The sequence below is a fragment of the Moschus berezovskii genome, chromosome 8 (assembly GCF_049115385.1).
Source record: "Moschus berezovskii isolate FMDL1 chromosome 8, NW_MosBer_1.0, whole genome shotgun sequence".
Classification (NCBI taxonomy): Eukaryota; Metazoa; Chordata; class Mammalia; order Artiodactyla; family Moschidae; genus Moschus; species Moschus berezovskii.
The window spans coordinates 40,671,116-40,693,913 of NC_142467.1; the positions used below are offsets into that span (position 1 = coordinate 40,671,116).

Here is a 22,798-nt window from a genome sequence, read left to right on the forward strand (position 1 = left end):
CAAGAATATGGTTCAAATCTTTACTAGACAACTGCTTGCATGTCTCAAGGGTCTATGACTTCCACGAGCCTTAATACAAGAAGCTGAGCATATATGGTCTTTTTAAGTGTTAACATATTTACTGGAGAGAAAATAGATTCATCTGTGCAAATGATCAGACTTAAGAATAGAAGCCTTTAAAGACACACAGTTGAGAAATCAATAGTTGCTATTACTTATTAGGAATACAAGCCATTTTACATTTTAAAAATATCAATTTTCTCATACATACTTATATGGACAGTTAATGAAATAGAATATTTTCATTAAAATGTTTAAAAATAGCCATGTTATTGAAATTAAGACTACTGTGAAGAGTAAAAAATATTTAACCCAAATTATAAAGCATTTGTTCTGAGGATATAAGTGTACTCATTGTTCTATGCTTATCATATTATAAAGTTTAAAATCCTTGTGGAAATTGCCAGTGTCAACTTCCCTAGTGATATGGCCCACAGATTTCAAAATCCAGCCTTTATTCTGTTTTATAGTACATTTTGAAGGGGACAGTCCATCACAGAAGAAAATATTTTCTTTTTCTTACTTATACAACACATGTGTTCATGCCATTCAGTTTTAGACTATAAACAGTGAATTGATTGGGCTTCCTAGATGGTACAGTGTTAAAGAATCCATTTGCCAATGCAGGAGACACAAGAGAAACGGGTTTGATCCCTGGGTTGGGAAGAGCCCTTGGAATAGAAAATGGCAACCTGCTCCAGTATTCTTGCCTGAAAATTTTAATGAACAGAGGAGCCTGGTGGGCTACAGTACATGGGGTTGAAAAAAGTTGGATAAGACTGAACACAGCAGCAGGGTGAGTTGATTGTTTTCCATTTTTTAAAGAGTGAGATAATAGTGGCTTTATGTACATATCATAGAAAAGTTATTTCCTTGAATGATGAAGTCAGAGCTGGGCCCTGGTCTTTCCAGGGCCCAAGGCAGTGGTGTGAAATGTCTGGGGCTTCCTTCCTTGTGCAAGAAGCCAGGTGGACTCAGCCCTTTCTGACTCCATGTACTCTAGATGACCCACCTCAAGTTCCAGATGACCCTTGAGTCGCTGACACAGGTCATGATGAGTGATGAGTTTTGCACATTTACTCAGAAATTGAAATCTAGAGGGGAACGCACAGAGTCAGTGAGGCAGAATGAGGGAGGGGCAATGTGGCCCAAGGGTGGGGACCTGGGATTGAACATTGATTCACCACTTAACACAAATGCTGTCTCAGTTTTCTGCCTCAGTTTCCTCACTTGTCAGGGAAGAATAAGGACTGTTTTCACCTCATGGACTTGCTCTGAGGGAAAAATGAGATCACTAAGTGGAAGGAATTAAGTCATTGGAATATATAAAAAGTGCTCAATAAATGTTTGATATTAATATTCAGACACGAGATATGTTTTGCACAGATTTGGTTAACTCACCTGGGGAGACTAATATTCTTGAGAGAGAGTTTTGAATGTAGTTCAGAAATAATTAAATGCCTTCCTTGATTGAAATAGAAAGGCAATTAAGACAATGAAGCATTTTTCTCTGTGTTATCTAGGACATATTTTTCTCATTTTCCTCTTGTAATGGGAAAATTTGAAACTCACACAGAGTGGTGACAGATTACTCATCCTAAGGTTAATTGTTCCCCAACAAATACATTTCAAGTAGTGAAGGTGGGTGAGATTCCAGAGGTTTCAGAATCCAGTTTTGGGCAGCACCAAGTCTGAGACTCGCATAGCTATGGGTTTCTGGTGTGGCCAGCATAGGATTTTGGAAAAGTTTTTTTAAACTCTTGAGGTCTCAGGCTCCCCGACTATAATTAGGGGTAAAAGTACTAAACTGCAGTGATGGCATAGGCATGGCTGTAGGTGATAGGCTATCAACGTGCTATTATATCGCAGCTGAGCTACAACTGAAAGCTGACTTTGCAGTATGTTCCAGGGGCTTATTTCTTATAAGAGGGAGCAAATTGTTCACATAAAATGAACCAATTAAGCAAGCTCTGTTTAATTCATGCAAGCAAACTGTCTCCCAAATGTTGTCTCTGGTTACCTGGGATGGGGCACAAACAACCCAGGTATGTGTCTAGGATAGGGTGATGGGATGGAGAGAGAGGACAGAGATGGGTTAGAAAATCATAGCTGTTGCACCCATTAATCCCCATGCACATGATTTTCTATTTAATGGTGTTTTATTTGTTTCACTAACATGTATTCGGAAGTCATTGTGACAGATGAATAACCCACAGTCCCTGGTTTCAAAGGAATGTAGGGCAGAAGAGGAATTTATGTTGTTGGGTATGATATCTGTTGGTTTAAAACACCAGGAGCAGGACTTCCCCAGCAGTCCAGTAGTTAAGACTCCGCCTTCCACTGCAGGGGGCACAAGTTCAATCCCTGGTCAGGGAACTAAGGAATCGCATGCCATGAGATGTGGCCCAAAATTTAAAAAACCAAAACCTAAGGAGCTTCCAGGGTGAATTGGAAACTGGCTGCTGTACACGGAGGGCAAGGGGAGACTGAAGAAAGAGGCAGACCACTCCAGACTGGCAGGTGGCAGGTGTGATAAGCAGGAGAACTTGATATGAGTCTTATCTTGGGTGGCTGCAAGATAAGCAGATCTCTGCACCTGCCTGTCTGAATCTTAAAAGTTTGGGTGGAAACCTTAATGGGATTCAGTCACCTGTCCCATCCAGGTGGTCTCACCAACACACTGCTGACTCAAGGCCATGTCCTTGAAGACAGTTCCCACTGTGGGAATGGAGGGCAAATGTTTCAAGGACAGGCGAGTGGGTGAGGAGTGTCTGATTGCCCTGGTTCAGCTCGAGGGTCAGCAGGTGGTCATATCCTCTCCATGACCTCCTCTAAAAATGTCAGAGTAGGCTAATACCAACACAACCCTAAAATCCCTTATGAGTTGACATAAGAGAAGGTTATTTCTTGCTTGTACTAAAGGGTATTTCCTCAGGCAGTTTTAGGAACCCAGATTCCTTTCATCCTAGAGCAGGGGTCAGCAAACTTAGCTTGTAGGTCAAATACTGTTTCTGTCGTATTTTTTTTTTTGTAAATAAAGTTTTATTGGAACACAGTCACATCCATTCATATGTATTTGAGCTTTTTAGCTGTTCTCAGGCTATGACAGTGAGTACCTATGACAGCGGGAGCAGAGCCCATGAACCTGAAAATATGAACTCTCAACACTTCACCGAAAAAGTTTGTTAAGTCCTGCCTTAGAGCTTTGGAATCTTGTCTCAGATTCTCTGATTCAGCTTACAGAAGAGGGAAGAGGAATGGAAGGTTCTCTGGGAGGTTTTTATAAGCTGTATCTGGAAATGGCTTCCATCAATTCCACCTGCCTTTCATTGGCCACCGCTCAGTCAGAGACAGTACCTAGCTGCTTGGGAAGGAGAGACATGCAGTCTTAGCAGTGGCCCAGGAGGAAACCTATAGAAGTTCCACACAGACTAGTGCTGTGCGAGACTCTTCCATTTACTCTATTTTCTTTGTTCCTCAAAACAGTTGTTTAATAAGTACAGTATTCCTTTGTGGATGAGGTACCTGAGGTTCAGAGAGGTTAAGCAACTTGATTCAAGGTCACCCGGTATCAAGATAGTGGGAGTGGGGAATTGAGAGTCAGGATATCTTGCTCTGAAACTTGCTCTATTCTCTCTGAAAAAAGCTTTTAAAAAATCATGGTAAAATATACATAACATGTACCACTTCAGCTATTTTTCAGTGTACTGTTCAGTGGTATATAAGATATTTTGGAGAATGGGGAGTTTCTTAGACTTTGATAGGAATTTAAAAGCTCAGGGCTTTCATTTCAATGGTAACATTAAAAAGTCAAGCACAGTCAGACTTATCTGGGTAATTTCTATAAAACTGAGTACTGACATAAAATTTCCAGTCTCACATTTTAGTTTATGTTTATTGGGTGCCAACAGTGATGCTTTATTGTCATAAGCTGGTAAGAAAGGGACAGAAGTGGATTTGGTACTGAAATAACTCCTTTAAGCTTTTCCTATACCACGTGAATTAAGGAATGGTTGGTGGTGGTTCTGAAAAAGAGAAAAATGGTAGAAGAATTGAAGCATTACACAAGACATAATTAGACATACCAGCCTAAAAGAACCTACTTTATTGAACTCAGAAACATCTTGACATTTGTGTGGGAATTTAATTCCCACAAAACAGTGTTTCCAGACTTTTTTTTATTGTTTCTTTATAAATCTTTGCTTTTGTGGTGCTTTTCTTTTTCATTACTTTTGTAACTTGGTTTTATAGTTGTTTGTGCCATGTGCATAAAGAATTTATCCCTAGTTTTATGCTTGTGCATATTTAAGTAAGATAGTAAAATTAATTTAAATAAAAACACGAGGGATCCAGGAGTCTATTTTCTTTTCAAAAGGTATGTGTACAGTCATCCCTCGGTATCCAAGGGGGATTGGTTCCATGACCCACAGATAACAAAATCCAAGGATGCTCAAGTCCCTTATAAGAGTCCATTCAGCCATCCTATCCACAGGTTCCACATTCAGGGAATTCAACCAACCTTGGATCCAGAATGTGGGGATACAGAGGGCTAACTCTATGTGATTCAAGTTTACAAGAGGCCATCCCACAGAGATAGTTTTTTTTTTTTTTTGCAAAGACTTATATTTGAATTAGAAAACTGAACCAGTCAGGACAGACTAAGCTAAGCTGCAGTAACCAACAAACCCCAAATCCCCAGTGGCTTAAACCACATGCTTACATCAAATCTGTTGGGTTTTGGCAAAGACCTCTGCTCACTGTGATCATGACTGCAGGATACCAACTGATGGATCTATCCTTGCTAATACCTCTGGTTGAGGGGAGCAACTACGGAGGGTCCTCTCACTTCTAAGTAAACGCTCTGGCTCAAGTAGGTCAGATGACCACACTTAACTACAAGGAGAGGACTGTAATTTTGGGGGGTGCCTGGAGGAAAGAGAAGCCAGGAGTTAGATGACAGCAATAATGTGTGTAACAGAAAGCATCCTCCATCTTTCTGTAAAGGAGTGCCCTGTGGCCTGGTTTCAACACTTTCTATTCCCTGGTAGAGTTGTAGACAGTTTTCTTAATTTCATGGGCAGCTGTGGCTCTTGGGTTACTGCCAAATTTGGTTTCTTACTAGCCTCGGGGCAAGGGCACATCTCAACCTTAGCTCCTCCCCTGTGAAATGGGGGAGAAATGTCACTTGCATGGTTTGTTGAGAGGAGTCAAGGTAATAACTCATGTGAAGCCTTGTCAATTGTAAATTATCCAAAGGAAGTAATAGTATTGCTTCTGGCGATCAGTCAGCCACACTGAGGATGAAGAACAGATTGTAACGATTTCACCCTACAGCACTTGTTACACCGTCAATATTTTCTCACAAAAATTTCATGAAAATTAACAGGAAATTTCCTTAGGTGATCTGCGCCTAGTTCTCCAATAATAAAATAGTTCTGAAAGAATAGTTCTCCAATAATAAAAACCAAAATTTTCCTCCTGGCTAGAAAATTACAGAGTATTTTACATAACTCCAAATCTATATGGTCCAATTTTCTAGCAGATTCCTACATTTAAAAAATGTGAAGTTAAACAGAAGAAGCACTGTCTATCTGGCTTAAGAAGTGGTAGCTTTAAGTTGGGGATCAGTATGAGAAAAATCACAAATGTCTCACAAAACAGTGCTGAAGATAGAAACACAGGAAGATTCTTGTACTACTGTAGCATCGATTCTTGAAACTCAAATCAGTCAAGTATCTTGGAGTTCTAGTTTAATAGAACTGGCTGCCATCCTAAAGATGGTCTTATTTTCCAGATGAAGAAAGTAAGATCTGGTAAGTTTAATTGATTTGCCCTAGATCATGTTCCTTAAACACAAGTTGATAAGTATTTTTGCCATTTCCTCACCCTGAAAGTACAGAGATGAACACAATGAAGGAAGAAATGTTTCTCTGTTCCTCATATAACTCCTAATAAAAACTCTTAAATCGAAAACCTATAAAATTCCCTTCATTGTGTATCTGCAATTAAATATTGCATTATGGAAGAAAAATCTACTGAAAATCCTTATAAAGGTCCAACAATGATTTTGAGATTCCTTTTCTGCATATCTAAAATTCAGTTGTTTTCCTCATTTCTGAGTTTCCCAAATGATGTTTTGATCCACGGGAAATGAATAAATTGAGTAAGAAAATAAGATTCTGATTTCTAGTTGAATAATTTCATTACCTGGTTATTCTATTAGATGTGGAAGTCTACTTTTCATCCTAGGAGAAGAATTTTCATATTGGCCACAAAAAGAAAAATATAAGTTTACCTTCCCAGGCATACTAGTCAGGAGAGGCTCAATTATACAGCAGTAAAAAATCCCTGGGACTTACAGTGACAAAAGATCATTTCCTATTCATGTTAGAAGTCCACTGTGGATTGGAGGGCTCTTCACTCCACATTATCTTTGCAAAGAGTGGCAGGCGGAGCGAAACTCCATCTGGGGGTGGCCAGCAGCTGTGACAAGGGAAAAGGGGTTTGGTGAATTGCACACTGGGGCTTAAAGCTTCTGCCTATAAATAACACACACTACTTCTGCTAATTCCTCATTTGTCAAAGCAAATTACAAGGTCCCATCTAAATGCGGAAGGATCAGAATAGTTTAATCTTACCATGCACCTGGAAGAAGAAAAATCATAATTTTGATGAGCATCTGTGATGGCTAACATAATAGGAATAAAAAAAAAGAAGAAAATGAAACAGGTCCCCTACCCAGCCCAGCTATCAAAAAGCCAGTGTGTTACATCATCAATTGGAGTAATAAAATATCTCTCTGCTGCACAAGAAAAACTCTTAACACATTAATCTGTGGCAGGTAAAATTTCCTGAATCCATCTTCATTACTCTTGCATAGAATGGGAAATAGGTACAAATTGAACTAAATGTGGGGCTGGGATGAAGTTTCTAGAAATGCATTGTGGGCCAGCTAAATGGGGCAACACATCCATGCCTTGTGTGGATTTTATTAGACTCATTTCTTTAAGGAGAAATTGCTTCTTTATGATATGATTATACCAGTCAATAGAGTCTTTCTAAAATAATATGACAGTAGGAAAGTTAGAGCCTGGCCGGACAGTAAAGTTCATATTCACTTAAATTGCTAATAAGAGTAATTGTTTAACAGGTCCCTCTACAAAGAGATTTTGAACCTTTAAAAGTTAGCCTTTCTGGGAAATGTTGGAAGGTCTGGAATATGTTTAAAGGCTCTCATTTGTTTCTTTTATTTGGGTACAACTATTTGCTTACATATTTTTAAACTTTTAGTGTATTACTAACAACAAAGTGTTTCAAGTGGGGGGAAAAAACTAGCTCAGAATGTCCCCTAAATTAAAAAATAAGAGTTTTGTACTTTCCAGGAAAATAAGCACTTTTATAGTCTTTCTTTAAATCCTTCTTAGTAAAAATCTACAAAGCAAAAGAAAAGGGTAAGAGTCAAAGGCTGCTGATTTACTGTTTAATTATATCTTTCCCCCCTGCCCCTTAAAATTTTATAACAGAGCACGGTTAACATTAACACCCCAACCACAATAAACCAAACATATTTTATTACATATTTTATGTTCAAGATGGAAATGAAGATATAATAGTGAGATAATTTTATACAGAGGTACCATGAATTCTCTGTGACTAGGGGCAAATCAATTTTGTGTTTCATGCTTTAGTTTTCTAAACTATCATTACTAATTATATTAATAGCAAATTTTTATTGGGTAACGACTACAGTACAAGGGGCTGTATCAAATACTTTACATTTTTCCCTCACTTATTCCTCACAGCAAACCTGCTTTTACAAATGAGGAAATTGAAGATGAAATGACTTGACCAAGGTCGCCTAGCTAGTTAGGAGTGGGAATCCTCTGTGGGGATAAATCATTGTGGTAATATTTCAACCAAAGTGTTTGATAATTGCAGTGTTTTTCTAATCCACCTCTCTGGGAGAGGAAAGAATTTAAATTGGCATTGGTTCCTTTATTCATAGATATATGAATGCCCACTCTGTGCCTAGCCCTGTCTTAAAGCCTGTGGATATAGAACTGAATAAATATGCAAGGCACAGAGGTTAAGAAAAGTGGGTTCTGGCCTTAGACCAAAAAACTTGGGTTAGGCTCTGCAATGCGACCGTGGACAGGCACTCTAGCTTCATCTGCAAACTGGGAAATTATATTGATGCTTATTCATGGGTAAGTTAAATGAGATAATGAAAGTCAAGTGTTTAGAACAGTACACTGAATAAGATGCTCCATGTGCTCAGCATGTACTAATTTTTGTAATTTTTGTTATTGTCGTTGCTATAAACAACAATAGAGGTTGTTGGGGAGCTCCCTGATTAGGAAGGAGGGGGAGATATTTAAACGATGTTTGCTGTCCAGTGTGATATGAGCATTAGGCGAGTCGGGGAATGGTGTGAGTGACTGCCTATAGAATGGGTTTGGAAAACTTTCGCGGAAGAGGTTAATTTGAGCCAGTGATTGCAAGGGGAGAGGAGCTTCTCCAGGTGGAGAAGGGTGTAGGCATTCTGCTCCTGTATAAAGATGCTGCGGCAAAGGTGTGTTTGGGAAACCTCTAGGCTCTGGCGAAGTGTAACGTTCTAGTGAGGGAAAGAGGAATGAAAAGCGGATGGAAAACCAGTAGTGGTTAACTTGGGAGGTCTGAACCAGAAAAGCTTCTGCCTTGGGTGGCAGTGGTGGGAAGGACGCTGGGGTGATCGCAAGGTGGCGCTGTGGCTCCACGTAAAGGGAAGATTCAGGCGCCCGCGGGTCACCAGGCACCCATGGCAGCCTCGGAGAGGCGGGGCAGGGCTATCTTTATGGATCTGGCACCATCTACATACAGCCACCAAATAATGATGTTGATGAAGATAATAAATACTTAACGCAGATAGCCTGAAGCAGTGTCCTTTAGGACACACGGCGTCAATAATCAGAAACTGTCCGCGAGGATCAATTAAGAATGCAGAACTGTCCAGCAGGGATCACTGGGCAATCCGGATAAATCGTGGACCCCGGCTGGAACCTGCCTCACCCTCTCTGCAGGCTAACCTGTAGCTTTTGGGCAGGTCCTGCACCCTGTGGGCAGCTCCCTGTTACCTGCAGGCCAAAGGAGCAACAGTTTTCCTTGTCGTAGGACGCTGCCTGCACCTTTGATTGGACCTGAGATATTTTGTAACTACTTTGCTGGGTTGCACATGCACACATGGCACACGAATAACATATGAGCCCAGGCTCAGACACATGTACGATGCTTTTGCGCGCACACACACATTTCTTCACATGCACACTCACAATCGAGACACGTCTACACGTGACACAGGCACATACTATAGACATGCCCTTGTGTACTCACGGTTGTGTGCAACAATCCTCAAGCACATGGACACGCATGCACCCAAGTGCACGATGTCACCAAGTGCACTGCCACACATGCCTATTGCACAGGCCCACAATATGCAACCATTCTTCGTTTGTACAAACACATTTGCACACTCACAATCACATACATCCAACAAAGACCTCCAAGTGCGGAACGGTGCAAAAACATCTAGTGAATTGCCCCTTAAGGAAAACACCCGAAAACTTTTTGTGACTCGGGAATCTCAAGCTAGTCCGCTGAAAACTCCTCCTCCCTTCTCCTTCTTTACTCTAAGCAAACAGGCCTACTCCTCCTTCCCTTTCGCTCCAAATCCTCGGAAGACTCAGTTTCTTTCTTTTCGGATTTGCACTGCTGAAGGGATGCTAATTTATAAACAGCCCGGCAGGCAGCCTCGTTCTGCCACCCTGGAATCTCCTTCCTAGCGAGCGGGGAGCAAGGGCCATTCATACTCCAGAATCAACCAGCCTTATCAGACTCCAGTCCCGCGGGCTGGAGGGCTGTGCGGAAGGGTCAGGGGAGGGGTACGGTCGCGCCCTGGGACAGCCTTGGACTGGGACCTTTCTGGCAGTGCCGCCAACTGTATTCTCTCTGCACAGAATAACGTGCTTTTAGCTGCGGTCATTCCAAGGCTATATGGCCTTCCTCTATTAAAGCACATCCGCAGATGTCCAGATTTCTGCTCTCTGAAGGGAGTACCAGGCATCCCCACACAATCTTGTATTTAGTTTATTTGAATTAGGCGAATTTGCATGCGCCTGGGGCTCCAAAATTTCAGCTAAAGTTGGGGAGAAGCGGCTGACTGGAGATCTCATAGCAAACGTGGCACAGTCAGGGCTGGAGCCGGCAGGACCTGTCACTGGCCACCCAGAGATGCTCGGATCTCGGATCTCGACCGCGGGAATGTGCGAACAGTCCGCGTTTTAGCGCTTTTCAGAACCCCTTATCCTCCTGTCTCCTCTCTGCTGCCTGCCCTTAGGGTACATCTTGCGCCCATGCTCCTTGGTCGTCTGGGATACCTACAGGCTTGAGAGCTAAAGGGATCTTTGAGCGATGGAGGGCAAGAACCAAGGCAAACGCTGGAGATGAACGAGGGCGCTGGGTGAGTGGTTCAGATCCAATTTTCAGGGTACTGGCTCTGGAGAAATTTCCGCTCCGCGGCTTTATCGGCAGTGCAACCCTGGCCACGTTGTTTCATTTAAATCACAGAGCATCAGTTTTCTCACCTGTAAAATAGAGGTGATTTTACCCGCCTTCTTTGTCGGTTGTGGGAATTCAGTGAGTTTGTACCCATCAAACCTTCAACAAATGTGATCTCTTCTTACCTGGGGACGCCCCAGGGGACCCAAGAGAGTCAGCAGGCTCGCCTGGGAAAGGTTTATTGGAACCCCTTGCCTCAAGCCCCCCTCCTAGGACGACTAAGCCTCTCAAGCCAGAGTCCCAGCAGTGTCATTTGCCTGATTTCTACCACCTAGCTCTCAGTGGGTGACTTTTTCCCTCTGTAGGCCTCAGTTTCCCTGTCTGTACAATGGGGCGAAGCATGCTCCCAGGGTCTGGAAGTGTCAGCCGGAATGGGTGAACAAACCGGGCTTTCTCTGCAGCCCTCGGGGTGGGAATCAGGGTTCATGGTCCGGGGAAATGGTCCCTTTTCTTTGCCGCTTGCCAGAGCACGGAGAGCAAGGAGGGACAGATGGATTTCCAGTGAAACCACTGCCTCCTTTTCCCCCGAGGGCATCGTGTAGAGGTCTTTAGGGTCAGGTTTTGCTGAAGGCAAGGGTGATCGACCCTGCAGGCTTCTGGGTGCGGCTCTGGGGCCGGAGCGGAGTCGCGCAACGCTCAGGTCCTCACTTTGCCAGGGTCCCGGGGGCTCCTACGTACTCCCAACCCTCTCCTCTTTCGGGGGAACCTTGGCTTCTGCACGCCCCTGCCAGAGACCCTAGCCTTTGGGGCCGGCTGCATGCGGCAGGACTTGCTACCTTTGACCTTCATCGCCCCATCTTTCCCAGCATTTAAAGATGCTTCTTTCCTCCCTGGTTCACTCTGAGTGAACTGGGCTAGCAGCAAAAGGCAGGGGCTATTACCCTGACAGGTGGCCCTTCGGGGCGTTCACCTTCATAAGGGGGACTGAATGAGGGAATTTTCAAAGTGACAGGTCCCAAGTCTGGCCTCCTGGGGGCGGCCGAGCAGAGAAGATCCCCTCTTTCCCAGTGATGTCCCCCAAGTCCTAGTTCGGCTGTGTTTATCTTATCTCTGCCCTTTTGGGGAGCGGGTGTGTTTCTGTTTGCACTCCCCAGAAGTTACTGTGGCACTGATGCTCTTTTGGAAATGGAATTGATCTCTCTGTGCCGGAAGTGTCTGGGGTAGCCAAGAGCAAGAAGGCATCAAAGTTTGGGGTGGGGAGAGGGGAGCTTGCTCACTGGGTCTGAGAGTTGCCCCCAGCCCAGGGAGAGCCTGGGGGCTGAGCAGCCTTGTTCACTGTTTGGAGCAACTGAGAGGGAGGATGCAGACCTCTGCCACCCAACAGTCCCTTGGGAGAAACTCTGAGGGACTCATCACTCCAGAGGAAATATCAAACCTTGTCAACTGCTCCATCCACATATAAAGTCGATCTTCCTCATGTACATTTTCTTCACCCTTCACTTTCTTTCTCCCTAATTCTGTTGGTCTGGACATGGCCTGGAAAACTGCATTTCTAACAAAATGTCTCCTTCCCCCTTTTGATTAAGGTGATAAGCTGGGTTTGGGGATTGGCCTTATAAATTACCCTAAAGTCATACCACAAATATACAAATAAAGCCTGGCAATGCTATATGTACAAGTTTGTCTCTTCTCTCCACTGGAGATGTGACTACAGTGCAAAAAGGATGAAGATGGCCTCAGTGCAAATAGTTACCCCTATATACACACGTTTTGCTTTTTGGAGGTGGTGCAAACCTTACGTGAGGGAAGACTGAAAAGCGTTTAAGACACTTTTCAAAGTTTAAACTTGCCAGTGGCTAGTTCAGTATTCACCAGAGGAAATCTACAAAAAGCTACCAGTCTGCGGGCCTGGGTGTCATTCTGAGTTTTCTGTCACCCTCTTTGTCTCTTTCCCACCTTCTCTTTAGCTTCCTTCCTTCTTAAACATTTATTGCTGAGTGAGGAAGCACAAGCCCACTCAGAAGGAAAGCTCCAGATACGTTCTGTGTGATTGAAATAAAACACACTCACCATCCCAGCTGAAATCTCTGCTACCTCTGTGCAAATGGACTTGGTCTTATCAACTTTCCCATCTCCCTTTATTAGTATTCTTTTCCTCCCAAGGCCTGGTAGATGTGGAGGTTGTCTTCCTCTTATGTAGTTTCTGGAGATTCTTGGTGCTCAGGCAGGAACTGGGCTGCCTGAATTTCTCTGGGCCAGTTTCTCTTTTGGATGAGGCAGCTTCAGGCCCCTTCACAAACACATCATTTGCAGAGTGTGTCTAGATTTGCTTGACGACCCCCCCCCCCCCCCCCCCCAGAAATCCATCTGTTGTGTTACTCTCACTGATCCTGGTCCTCAGAGAGGCTGTGTCTCTCCTTTCTCTGTCACCTTTGGCAGTGATCTGATCCCTCATTGTGTGTTCCTCATCACTGGGGTTTGTACCTCACCAGACTTCACTTGGAGTCCTGAACACCATTTACTGGAGCGTAAAATAGAGATTCAGGAAGTTAAAGAGAGGGAGGTCTCTGTCTTTTGCCAGTGCAATCTGGGACTCTTGGATAGGAGGGTGGCCTCTGCATCCTGGTCCCCCTTCTTTGAAGGATCCCTTCAGACAAGGCAGGGGAGGAAAGAAGGCAGAGGGGGCAGAGAAGTCCAGGAAGGGGAAGGGGTTGGCTCTGGACACCCTTTGGGCCTAAACTTGCAGTTTTGAGAAGTTTTCAGCAGTCCAGGTTTCAATTCTGCAGTTAAATACTGTAGAGATGGATGTCCAGCCTTCCATTTTGCCTCTTCACAGATCTATAATCCTTCCAGTGTTTCTACCAACATACACCTCATGAACATCTACTGTATGCCTGGGAGAAGGTGTGGGGATCCTGCTGGGTCAAACAGATCTCTTCAAGAGCATCTTGGAGGAAGTGGCATTAGTTATGGTACCAGGGAGAAAGCTCAGCACATTAAGTGGTCGAAATTAAGTGGTATGAGACTGGGCAGGCTTTGTGCATAAGAGATAAAGCAGTGTTGAAGACAGTGGCCATGTATCCTCAGGCCTGAAATAGTCTTTCAACTAGTTTGGAAGTGACTCTCGCTTTTCTGCTCTGTGAAGAGCACAAAGCATAACTTCTGCCTGTCTCCATTCCATTCAACATGGGCATGTGTACTTTTCCATCACTGACCCCATGAGCTTCCTAAATCAAAGGGCCAAGAAAGGCAGGCAGAAAGGGGACCTGGATTTCTGGCAGAGAATTTCCCCGAAGGAGCCTTTAGCAGATTTGGCTGCAGTCAGGGAGTTCCTTTGAGAGCAATGAAACAGAAGTTCACCATGTGCTTATTAGAGGTTACAACCTGCTAAAAAATGATGGGGCACATTACCCAGAAACATCTAGCTATTTCCTTTGCCAGCCACAACCATATATGTCGAAAGATCTGAGGTAGGGGACCATTTCTTTCCTTCCTTCTTCCCTCTTTCCTTCCCTTCATTCCCTCCTTCTCCAGATCTTTCTTTCTGGACAGGTCGAAGAGGCAGAAGCTGGGGGAGGGTTTGTTCAAGCCCCCAATTTAAACAGAAAGAACAAGGAAGAGAGAAACCCTACACCAAGTAACTCATCAGAGACGTTGTTTTTGCTTTGGTAGTTACACTAAGGAAAAAATCTATTTGGAGGGCGGAGATGAGAGGGTGAGGATTGAATGTCAGCAAAATTTAAAACGCAGCCTGGCACATCTACAGTAAGAGCATTCGTTCCACCGTTTACGTATCCCGCAGAATGCTCCAAAGAAGTGAACACATGAGGCCAGTGCCTAACGCCGGCCGTCTCCAGGCAAGCGGCCCAGCGAGAAGTGTTTCAGAGACCTGACTAGGGGCAGAGCCCGGTCCACCTCTCCCTGGGGATCCACAGCGCTTCCCCTGCCCCGGCCCAGGGTCCACCCCTCCCTCCCAACGTGGAGGCAGTGCCCTCCGCGAGCTCCCAGCGCCGACCTCGCGCACCCATTTTCCAACCCACCACCCCCTCCTCAAAGCGAAGAGGTGGGCACCTGGGATGCGCGTCCTGCTTTCTCTGCCCGAGCTCTCCCGTCTCCTTCACTTTTGCCCCCGACGTCCCAGAACAGCGGAGCAGGACACGGCCCTGGGAGGGCGCAGCCTGTGCGCCTCGAGCGCGCTCAGAGCGCGGCGAGGATGCTAAGCGGACTGAAATGGCCAGGATGCAGACCCCAGCTCAAATCCCTGAGAAGAATCTCCTCCTCCCCTTCCTTCTGTCTCCCTTCTGCCCGGCACTTCCCAGCTCAGCCCCGCTCCTCTCCAGCTCGGACGCGGGTACTCAGCAATCCTTCGCTCGCCACTTTGCAAAGAACTTTGGCCGGCTCCCCTGCGCCACCCGGTGAGGGATGTTAATGAGGGAGCGTGGCCCTGCGCTGAGAGCCCGGAGGCTCCGGCGCCGCGATTGGCTACGGCGAGGCGGAAGGATGACGTTATGCAAATGAGGGGGCGGGCCCTTGTGGCGCGGGCCCCGCCTCCTCCCTTTGGGGTTAGTGTGCTTGTGTTTAGCTCTGGGGAGAGTCAAACTGGATTCCATAGGGAAAGCCTGCAAATCACTTCTGTTTTAGCAAGGAGAAAACAGAATCTCTATCTAGCAGGGTCCACCTCTCTCTCCCCCTCTCCTCTCCTCTCCTCTCCTCTTTCTGTCTTTCCCTACCCCCTCCCCCTTCCCCCCACCCTACTCTCCCTCTCTGGTGTATCTGTCTACGGCAACCAGCGTCCTCCTCATCTATACACGCTGAAAGGAAAGAAACATCTTTGGTTGGGAGAGAAGGAGGGAAAAAAAGAGAGAGAGAGAGAGAGGGGAAAAACTTGCCTGGTTGTGGAAAATGACACTTGAAGTAGCAAAGCCGGCAGCGCGAGTTGAGTCTATTGTTTCTTAAATTGCCATCAGGGTTTTTTTTTTTTTTTTTTTTTTCTTCCTGCTTCTTCAAGTGAACGGTACCTCTACAAAAGGAAACTCCAGCCCCTCCTGTCCTTCACCGGCCTGTGATCATTACAAAAAAAAAAAAAAAAAAGAAAAGAAAAAAAAAAAAAGCAAAAAAAAGCACCCAAACCAAAAATTAACCAACCAAACAACCCCCAACAGCCAAGCACACATCTCTATTTTTTTTTTTTTTATTTTGGTCTTTTTGTTGGATTTTCCCTTCCTTTTCTCTCTCTTTTTTTTTTTCCGGGTTATCGCTCAATTTTGAGCGAAGGTTTACATTTTTTAAAAATTTGCTTTCCAGCCCGCCTCGATCTAGTGCGAGTTCATCGACTCAAAAAAAAAAAAAAAAAATCTCTGGCTGGCGTTTTCTTTGCTTTTTTTTTTTTTTTTTTCAAATTTTCAAGGGGGAGGAGATTTTCCACAAGAAAAGGTTGTTTTCATGTTTGGGATTCAGGAAAGCATCCAACGGAGTGGAAGCAGCATGAAGGAAGAGCCGCTGGGCAGCGGCATGAACGCGGTGCGGACGTGGATGCAGGGCGCCGGGGTGCTGGACGCCAACACGGCGGCGCAGAGGTGGGTACCGCTGGGGGACCGCGGCCGGGGAGGCAAGCCGCGAGCAGCAGAGCCGGGCGGCGGTAGCGGCAGTGGCCGCCGCGGGGTCGAGCCGCGCTCTGGCGTCTACGGCTGGGCTCTGCTCGCCTCCGGGGCTCCGCGCTCCCCGGCCGCCAGGTCTTGGTTGCCTGCGGTTGGAGAGCCGGGAGCTGCCTGCGAGGAGCCCACGGTTTACCGGCACTTTCCCCTGCCTGGTCTGTGACTGTTTTCATTTTGTTTTAAGCCAGAAGAGGCTCTCACCAGCGTGATGTTGGATATCTGTGTTTTTCTGTGATTGCTGTTTCTTTTCTGGCCGGCTTTCTTTCCTTTCATTTTTTTCCGCTTTTCTTTGCCTTTTTTTTTCATTTTTTTCCTTCTTCCATCCTTTCTCTTCTTCGTTCTTCCTTTCCTTCCTCTTTTTCTTTCTTTTTGCCCTTTTCTCCCACTTGAAAACTTTCTTTCCTTCTCCTTCGTTTCCTGCCTCCCTCTCTTCCTCCCTTTCTTTTCTTTCTTCCTCCTTTCCTTTCACTTCCTTTCTTTCCCCCTTTCTTCTCCTTCCTTCTTTCCTGCCTCTTCTTTCTTCACTTTCTCCCTCTTTCCTCTTTTTCCCTTCTCTTAACTCCTTTTCTCTTTACCTATCCCCCTAGAATCATCTTATTTCTCCTCTCTGATTCTCCTTTCCTCTCTGTAGCTTTCAGTTTTTCTCGGTCCACCCGGAGAAGAGCAACTCCTAACTTTAATTCTGACATCTTCTGAAAGTCCTCCCTACAGTCTGTAACTATGGCCCCTCCTAAACCCCTCTGCCACTCTCAGCTCCTGGGATGCTAGGTTGTATGGCCTGGAGGCACTGCTCTAGGAGACTGACCTGGGGGAACTTTGCCGGGCACCCTCTGTACCCTTTCTGGGGACTCCTGGTCCCAACTGAGAAATGGTCCCCCCTATTTTTCAGGCCACCATTTGGGCTTGGGAGAGTGGGAGATATGGTGGCCCAAGACTCTATCCCGCCCAGAGAGAGCGGAAAGGGAAGAAGGAAGATGACTAATTACATCATCCTCATCTTCTCCGGGCTGGGGACAAGTGTCCACAACACTGTTCCCATCCCCAGTGATAATAAGGATGGGGGTGGTTGGTAGTGAGAGTGAGTTGGGTAACCGGGCTAGAAGCGAAAGTGTGCGTGTGTGTGTGTATGTCTGTGTTTGGCGCGTGCATATGTGTGTGCGCGAGAGCCCTTGTGTCCGGGCAGGTCGAGCTGTCAGTGGCCTCACTGAACCCCTGGCGCCCCAGGCTCCAACCCCCGGGAGGGCGCGCTCAGCCCTCAGCCCTTGTTCATAGGATTTCTGGAAAGCGTGTGAGGATTTCTGCAAAACAGTAAAACTTTGTCAGGACAGGTCTTAAAAAAAAATCAATTCCCTTTCCCACAGCGACCACCCCTGACAGCTCTGAGTTCCACCCGCAGGTCCTTTTCCTCCACATGCTTTCCTGGGGTGTGTGTGGGGGGGACATGCAGCTTCCCGATGCTGGGTATCCGCGGCTGTCCCGGGGGCACATAAGGTTTCCCGGAGGATGGCTGCTGCAGCGAGGAGCTGAGTATGTTCCCCTCCTCCATTTTCACCTGCCCACGGGAGACTCGAGGGGGTGGCGGGAACCAACTCCCCAGCCCACCCTCTTTCTAAGTTGTCAACTACCGTCTTTATGCCGCGATCCCGGTTCACCTCAGCCACCGTTACTTTTCTTACTCCCTGCGCAGCGGAGTCAAGTCGGAATAAATGCGTACAGCGTTTTATCTCTTGCGCAAAACCCAAACAAAACTTTCACACCTCTTCGTCAAATTCGGGGGGCGCGCCGGTTCTCGGCGGGGAGGATGGGACAGTTGCGGGCACTCTGGTCCCATCGCCTGGTGGGCCCGAGGCGCCTGAGGGGGCGTGTAGGGAGCCCACTGGGCATTTTGAGGGCAGACAAGGTGGTAGTTTGAGCATTCGCGTGTGTGTAAGGGGTGACCGGGGGTCGCGGGTTGTTGTCCCGCTTAGCCGTCTAACTCTGCGTCTTTGGCCGCAGCGGGGTGGGTCTGGCCCGGGCTCACTTTGAGAAGCAGCCGCCTTCCAATCTGCGGAAATCCAACTTCTTCCACTTCGTCCTGGCCCTCTACGACAGACAGGGCCAGCCCGTGGAGATCGAGAGGACAGCGTTTGTGGGGTTCGTGGAGAAAGAAAAAGTAAGTGGGCGCAGCGCCGCTGCCCCTCGCCCCCTGGCTGGGAAGCAGGCCCAGGCGCTTTGGGAGGCACGCTCCTCCGCGAGTGCAGAGCATCCATAACACATCCCTGCGCGGGGTCCCCAAGCCACTTCCCGTTCTGGGCGAACCTGGGCTCCCCGTTCATGAGGTTCTGCTCCAGAAAAGTTCGCACCGACTCCCCGGAGCTGGAGAGAGGCGAGCCCGGCTTCGCACTCCAGGGTCAAGGGCTCCGGTGTGAACCCGCCCTCGACCGCGCGACGACGCACAGCTCCTGCCTCTGCTTGTCCGCAGGCCCTAGCCACGGGATCGCCTGTGCGCGCCCCACGAAATTTTCTGGAAAGTTAGAGGGAGCAGTAAGGGTCGGGAGGGCGGCGGAGGGATCCTAGTTGGCCGCAATTTCTGGTGCTCCCGGGCCTGTCCGGCTCCCCGGCCGGGGGTCCCTGCTTGGGGAAAGATGCCTCAAAGTCGGTCCACTAGCTCACGCCGACCTCTCCTGCATCTCTTATGTCTTTGCGTTCTGCTGCAACCCAGGAAGCCAACAGCGAAAAGACCAATAACGGGATTCACTACCGGCTCCAGCTCCTCTACAGCAACGGTGAGGCTCATGTCGGGTCCACGCCGGTACCCCGGGGCTGCGGGTGAGGGTAGGGGACATGGGGGAGCTCCAGGTGGGCGAGAACCCTGAGCAAAGCACACTTGTTTGGCATTCTCGGGGTAAAGTGGCCCCGTCGGTTTTGCTTGAAGAGGTCTCACCTGAGGAGGGCTCTGAGTGGCCCGAGGGCGGCCTCATCAGCGTACCTGGGCCCAGGTGTGGTGCCTTAACCCGCGCTGGGCGTCTTTGTTTTTCTTGCTCCGCGTTCTAAGGCCGGGCTTCTCCGCTTCATCCCCAAAGTCCCTCGAGTTCAGGGGGCTCGAGCGGTCAGGGCCTTGGTGGCTGCAGGAGAGCTCGCAGAGGGGCTCCAGCCTTTGGAAGGGAGAGTACCCAGGTCGGGGGTCCATTTTATTCCCGGCTGCCAGCGCTTGGGGGCTGCCTTCCAAAAGCGCTCGGTCTAGGCCAGTGGCCCTTATCTGCGCCCTGGGGAAAAGGGGGTCCCGAATGTGCTTCTCCGGGACAGTCGGAGTTCCATCAGTCTTGGAGCTCCATTGTTTGTTTGTTTTGTGCAGATCCTTTCTCACTTAATTCTCTTTCGTTCCCCTATCCCCCGTCCCCTCCCCCAGGAATAAGGACCGAGCAGGATTTCTACGTTCGCCTCATTGACTCCATGACAAAACAAGTAAGTTTCTTAATTTCGCGCCGCGGGGGTGACTCCACGGCAGCGAAATTTAGGAGAGTCAAGAAGCTGGCGACTGCTTAGCGGGAGAGCTGGGAGTCGAACTCTCAATGCCTGGGCAGACCGCTCTCTCAGCGCAGCCTCTCAAATGCCCATGAGCACGTTGGCTCGCCGCGTGGGGAAGGTGGCTCGACGGCTCCTTCTTTACAAGGGAAATTCAGACCTTGTGAATTAAGACTAAGGGGGTGCTGAGTGGGGGAGAATACAGGCTGAACTTCCTGTGACCCGGCCAGGGAGCCCCAGGGGGGGGCAGAAGGTGCCTAGGGACCCTGGTGCAGATCGGGCTGAACTTGTGAAACTCAAACCATCAGGACCTCCCCCGGGAGGTGGAGGGTAGGAGGAACGGGTGAGGGGCAAAGGCAGCCTCTCCAGGAATGGGGAGATGGATTGAGAGCGTAGATGACCTATTCTACGCATTAAAAAAAGAGAGATGGCGATGGTGGTAGTATTGGAAGAGGGAGCAACAATTGTTAGGGGGTATTTTGCAAAAATCCTCCTGCTCTTGCCTCCAAGTTTGGCAAGAAGCCAGGCAGCGTGAGTGAGCTTGTGGTCTTAAAGGTACATACACGGCGTTTTCTTAAGCTACCCAACACGCGGGTGCCAAGCAGTATACATTAAGGTTGAATTATGGTTTAAAAGATACAATTATGAGCCGAGTCAGAAAGAGGTCTGACGTTTTAACGAGGGGCAGAAACTTTTTTTTTTTAATTTTAAGAAAAAGTTTAGCAATTAAATATCTGGTTAGGTAGCTGGAGGATTTAGTAACAAAAAAGAAGACAGTTTTATTGGGTGGGGGAAAGAAATCAGAACAAAGAGAAAGTGACCCATTGTGTACTAACCACCAATTTAGTGAGAGGGTTAAAGCTCATTTGCTTGATTGTGATTTTAAAATATTCCCTTTAAAAAGGGGGACACAGTTTTCATAGATACTGGCTTGGAAAGTTTCGATTTAGGGTATACATGCATATTTAAAAATTGTTTTTAGATACCCATGGCTTAAATATGTTGTATAAAATGCACCCAGCTGTTGGAAGTTTTAAAATCTACTCAGCAAGGACTAATTAAATAACAGCTAATTGTAATTATTACCTTCATATTTCATTGTGAGCCAAGTAAAAAACATGAGAGGATGAAATGTATTTTTTAAAATGATGAATACATATCTCTTGAAATCTGTTTCAAATTATTAGCCTAAATATTTGACTTTCTTGAAGATCTGTTTTATTTCTTAGTTGTTCGTTCAGAGTAAATGCACATTTATACTTTTACTGTTATTAATATCATTGTTTTATTATTATTATACTGGCTTTGATTATTACATAGGCTAATTCCCTTTCATTTGGATACACTGTATTTTTTTTAAAATGTTTTTCCTGCCAAATAAGTCACAAAATCTTGATTTCAGTAACTTAAAAAAAATGATATCAAAACAAGAATGTCTTAAGTGGAGTTTTGTGTAAAAAATTGTGTTTGATACCTCGACTATCTTTTTCTTCCATTTCCATCAGAGGAAAGAAAAGATGGGAGGGGAAGAGGAAAAGTATGAATTCTAATACATATTCCGAACTATGTACTTATTAGAGTTTAATTTTTAAAGATAAAAACATCCCCACAAACCAGTATGTAAGACCTGTCTGCTTGTGAAATATTGGCCACTTAAATATTAAATTATAGGCAGCTCTATGAAATGAATAGTTGTAAGGAACATAAAATTAGGATATGCTGGAAGTGATACCTTCTCTCAAAACTTTATTTTAGGCCCTGTAAAAAAAAAAAAAAGTGCCACAAGAATTGATTTTCCAGGGTGGAGGTGGGACCAGAATAAAATATAGTAAGAGCAGGTATAAGAAAGTCGTTTGCCATACTGTGACATCTCCCTGAAAGTTAAAATTGTAAATGTAGGCAATTGCATATTTTGGTGGGGAGTGACCTGAAAAAAAGTGTAGTAATTATCTGAATTTAGTCTAAAAATATCAAGAAAAAAGATTTTTCCAGGCATACCTGTTTGCTTTCATAATAGTTGTCTAATGCCTTCTCTGTAGCTTTTACTTTGAAAGGCAATCTCTGCCCGTTATCCGGTTGCTTGTTCCTTGATTATGTGCTGTAAGAGTTTGGGAAGTAGGTTAACTTCTTGTGTACACAGCTAATACAATAGTCTTCAAAAAGCAGATCAGCATGAAGAGCCTGACTCTCCTTAGCTGTGATGTAATTATTTTGTTCTAGCCTTGATAAGTAAAACTGTGGATTCTCATCTAGCTTTGAAATTATTCTATGATCATTAAAATGCCAAGTCTGATTTTTAAATTTCTTAAGTTTTTTATTTAAGTATGCAGTGCCCCTTCAATCAGAAGCTTGATATAGGTGACTGATTAAATACTTACTTTTTTTCCCCTGTGAAATTCTTACAGATCGACTCACAATTTTGATGTTTAGAGTTTTGTTGCAGAATGGAATAATTTCAGTGATGCGATAAGTTCTAATAACATCATAAATTTCAGAGGGAATATCTCGGTATAGTTCAAGTGTCTTAGCTGCTAATTTATCATAACATTTTTCATATCAGATGCAGCTTTATGTATGTGATGTCATATCTTTGATTCACAAGTTGGGGTTAAAACTCGAAGGGAATCTTTGGCAAGCAAAATTCAAAACTAGCTGTGCACTTGATATTTTAGTAGAGTGTTCCTGATCTTGGGTGGAGTTAGTGGCACTGAGATCAAACAGAAATGTACTCAATCAACCAAGATGTATTGGTATGACATAGTATTTCACACCTTTTCAAAGTGTCTCATTACACTGTTTTGGGTAATGACTTTTAATTTTGGACTCTACCAGGAAAGGGGAAGCTTTATTAGAAATGAATGTGTAAGGATCTGAGCCTCTCATCCCTGTACTTTTTTCATAGAACAAAAAGGATATAATGATATTTAAAATACTTCTCCGCAACTGGAAAATAAGCTTGCTTTTGGGAAGGGTTTTTCAAAACCAAGTTTAGCTGGACTAAAAATAGGTTGTTTTTGTGTCATTGCTGTTTTTGGTATTCCATTAGA

At 45.7% G+C, this 22,798-nt stretch overlaps 1 protein-coding gene and 1 long non-coding RNA gene across 8 annotated transcripts in view; one reads left to right on the plus strand and one right to left on the minus strand.

Moving 5' to 3' along the window:
* Window positions 1–1,977: 1,977 nt before the first annotated feature.
* On the minus strand, window positions 1,978–15,002 carry LOC129559476 (uncharacterized). Its single transcript, XR_008686551.2, has 3 exons — window positions 14,665–15,002; window positions 6,420–6,543; window positions 1,978–4,085 (listed from the first exon to the last, which is right to left on the minus strand). It is a non-coding gene; the product is annotated as an uncharacterized LOC129559476 (long non-coding RNA).
* A 172-nt stretch (window positions 15,003–15,174) lies between these two features.
* Window positions 15,175–22,798, plus strand: part of EBF1 (EBF transcription factor 1) — a 419,723-nt gene continuing 412,099 nt past the window's right edge. For 4 of the 7 annotated variants that reach the window (XM_055429599.2, XM_088838533.1, XM_088838534.1 and 1 more), the window contains exons 1-4: window positions 15,175–16,169; window positions 18,243–18,399; window positions 18,949–19,012; window positions 19,636–19,691. In XM_055429599.2, coding sequence (XP_055285574.1) covers window positions 16,036–16,169; window positions 18,243–18,399; window positions 18,949–19,012; window positions 19,636–19,691 — 411 coding nt within the window. In that variant the 5' untranslated portion in view covers window positions 15,175–16,035. The remainder of the gene's footprint in view (window positions 16,170–18,242; window positions 18,400–18,948; window positions 19,013–19,635; window positions 19,692–22,798) is intronic. The other 3 variants (XM_055429597.2, XM_055429598.2, XM_055429600.2) reach the window with 1 other exon arrangement.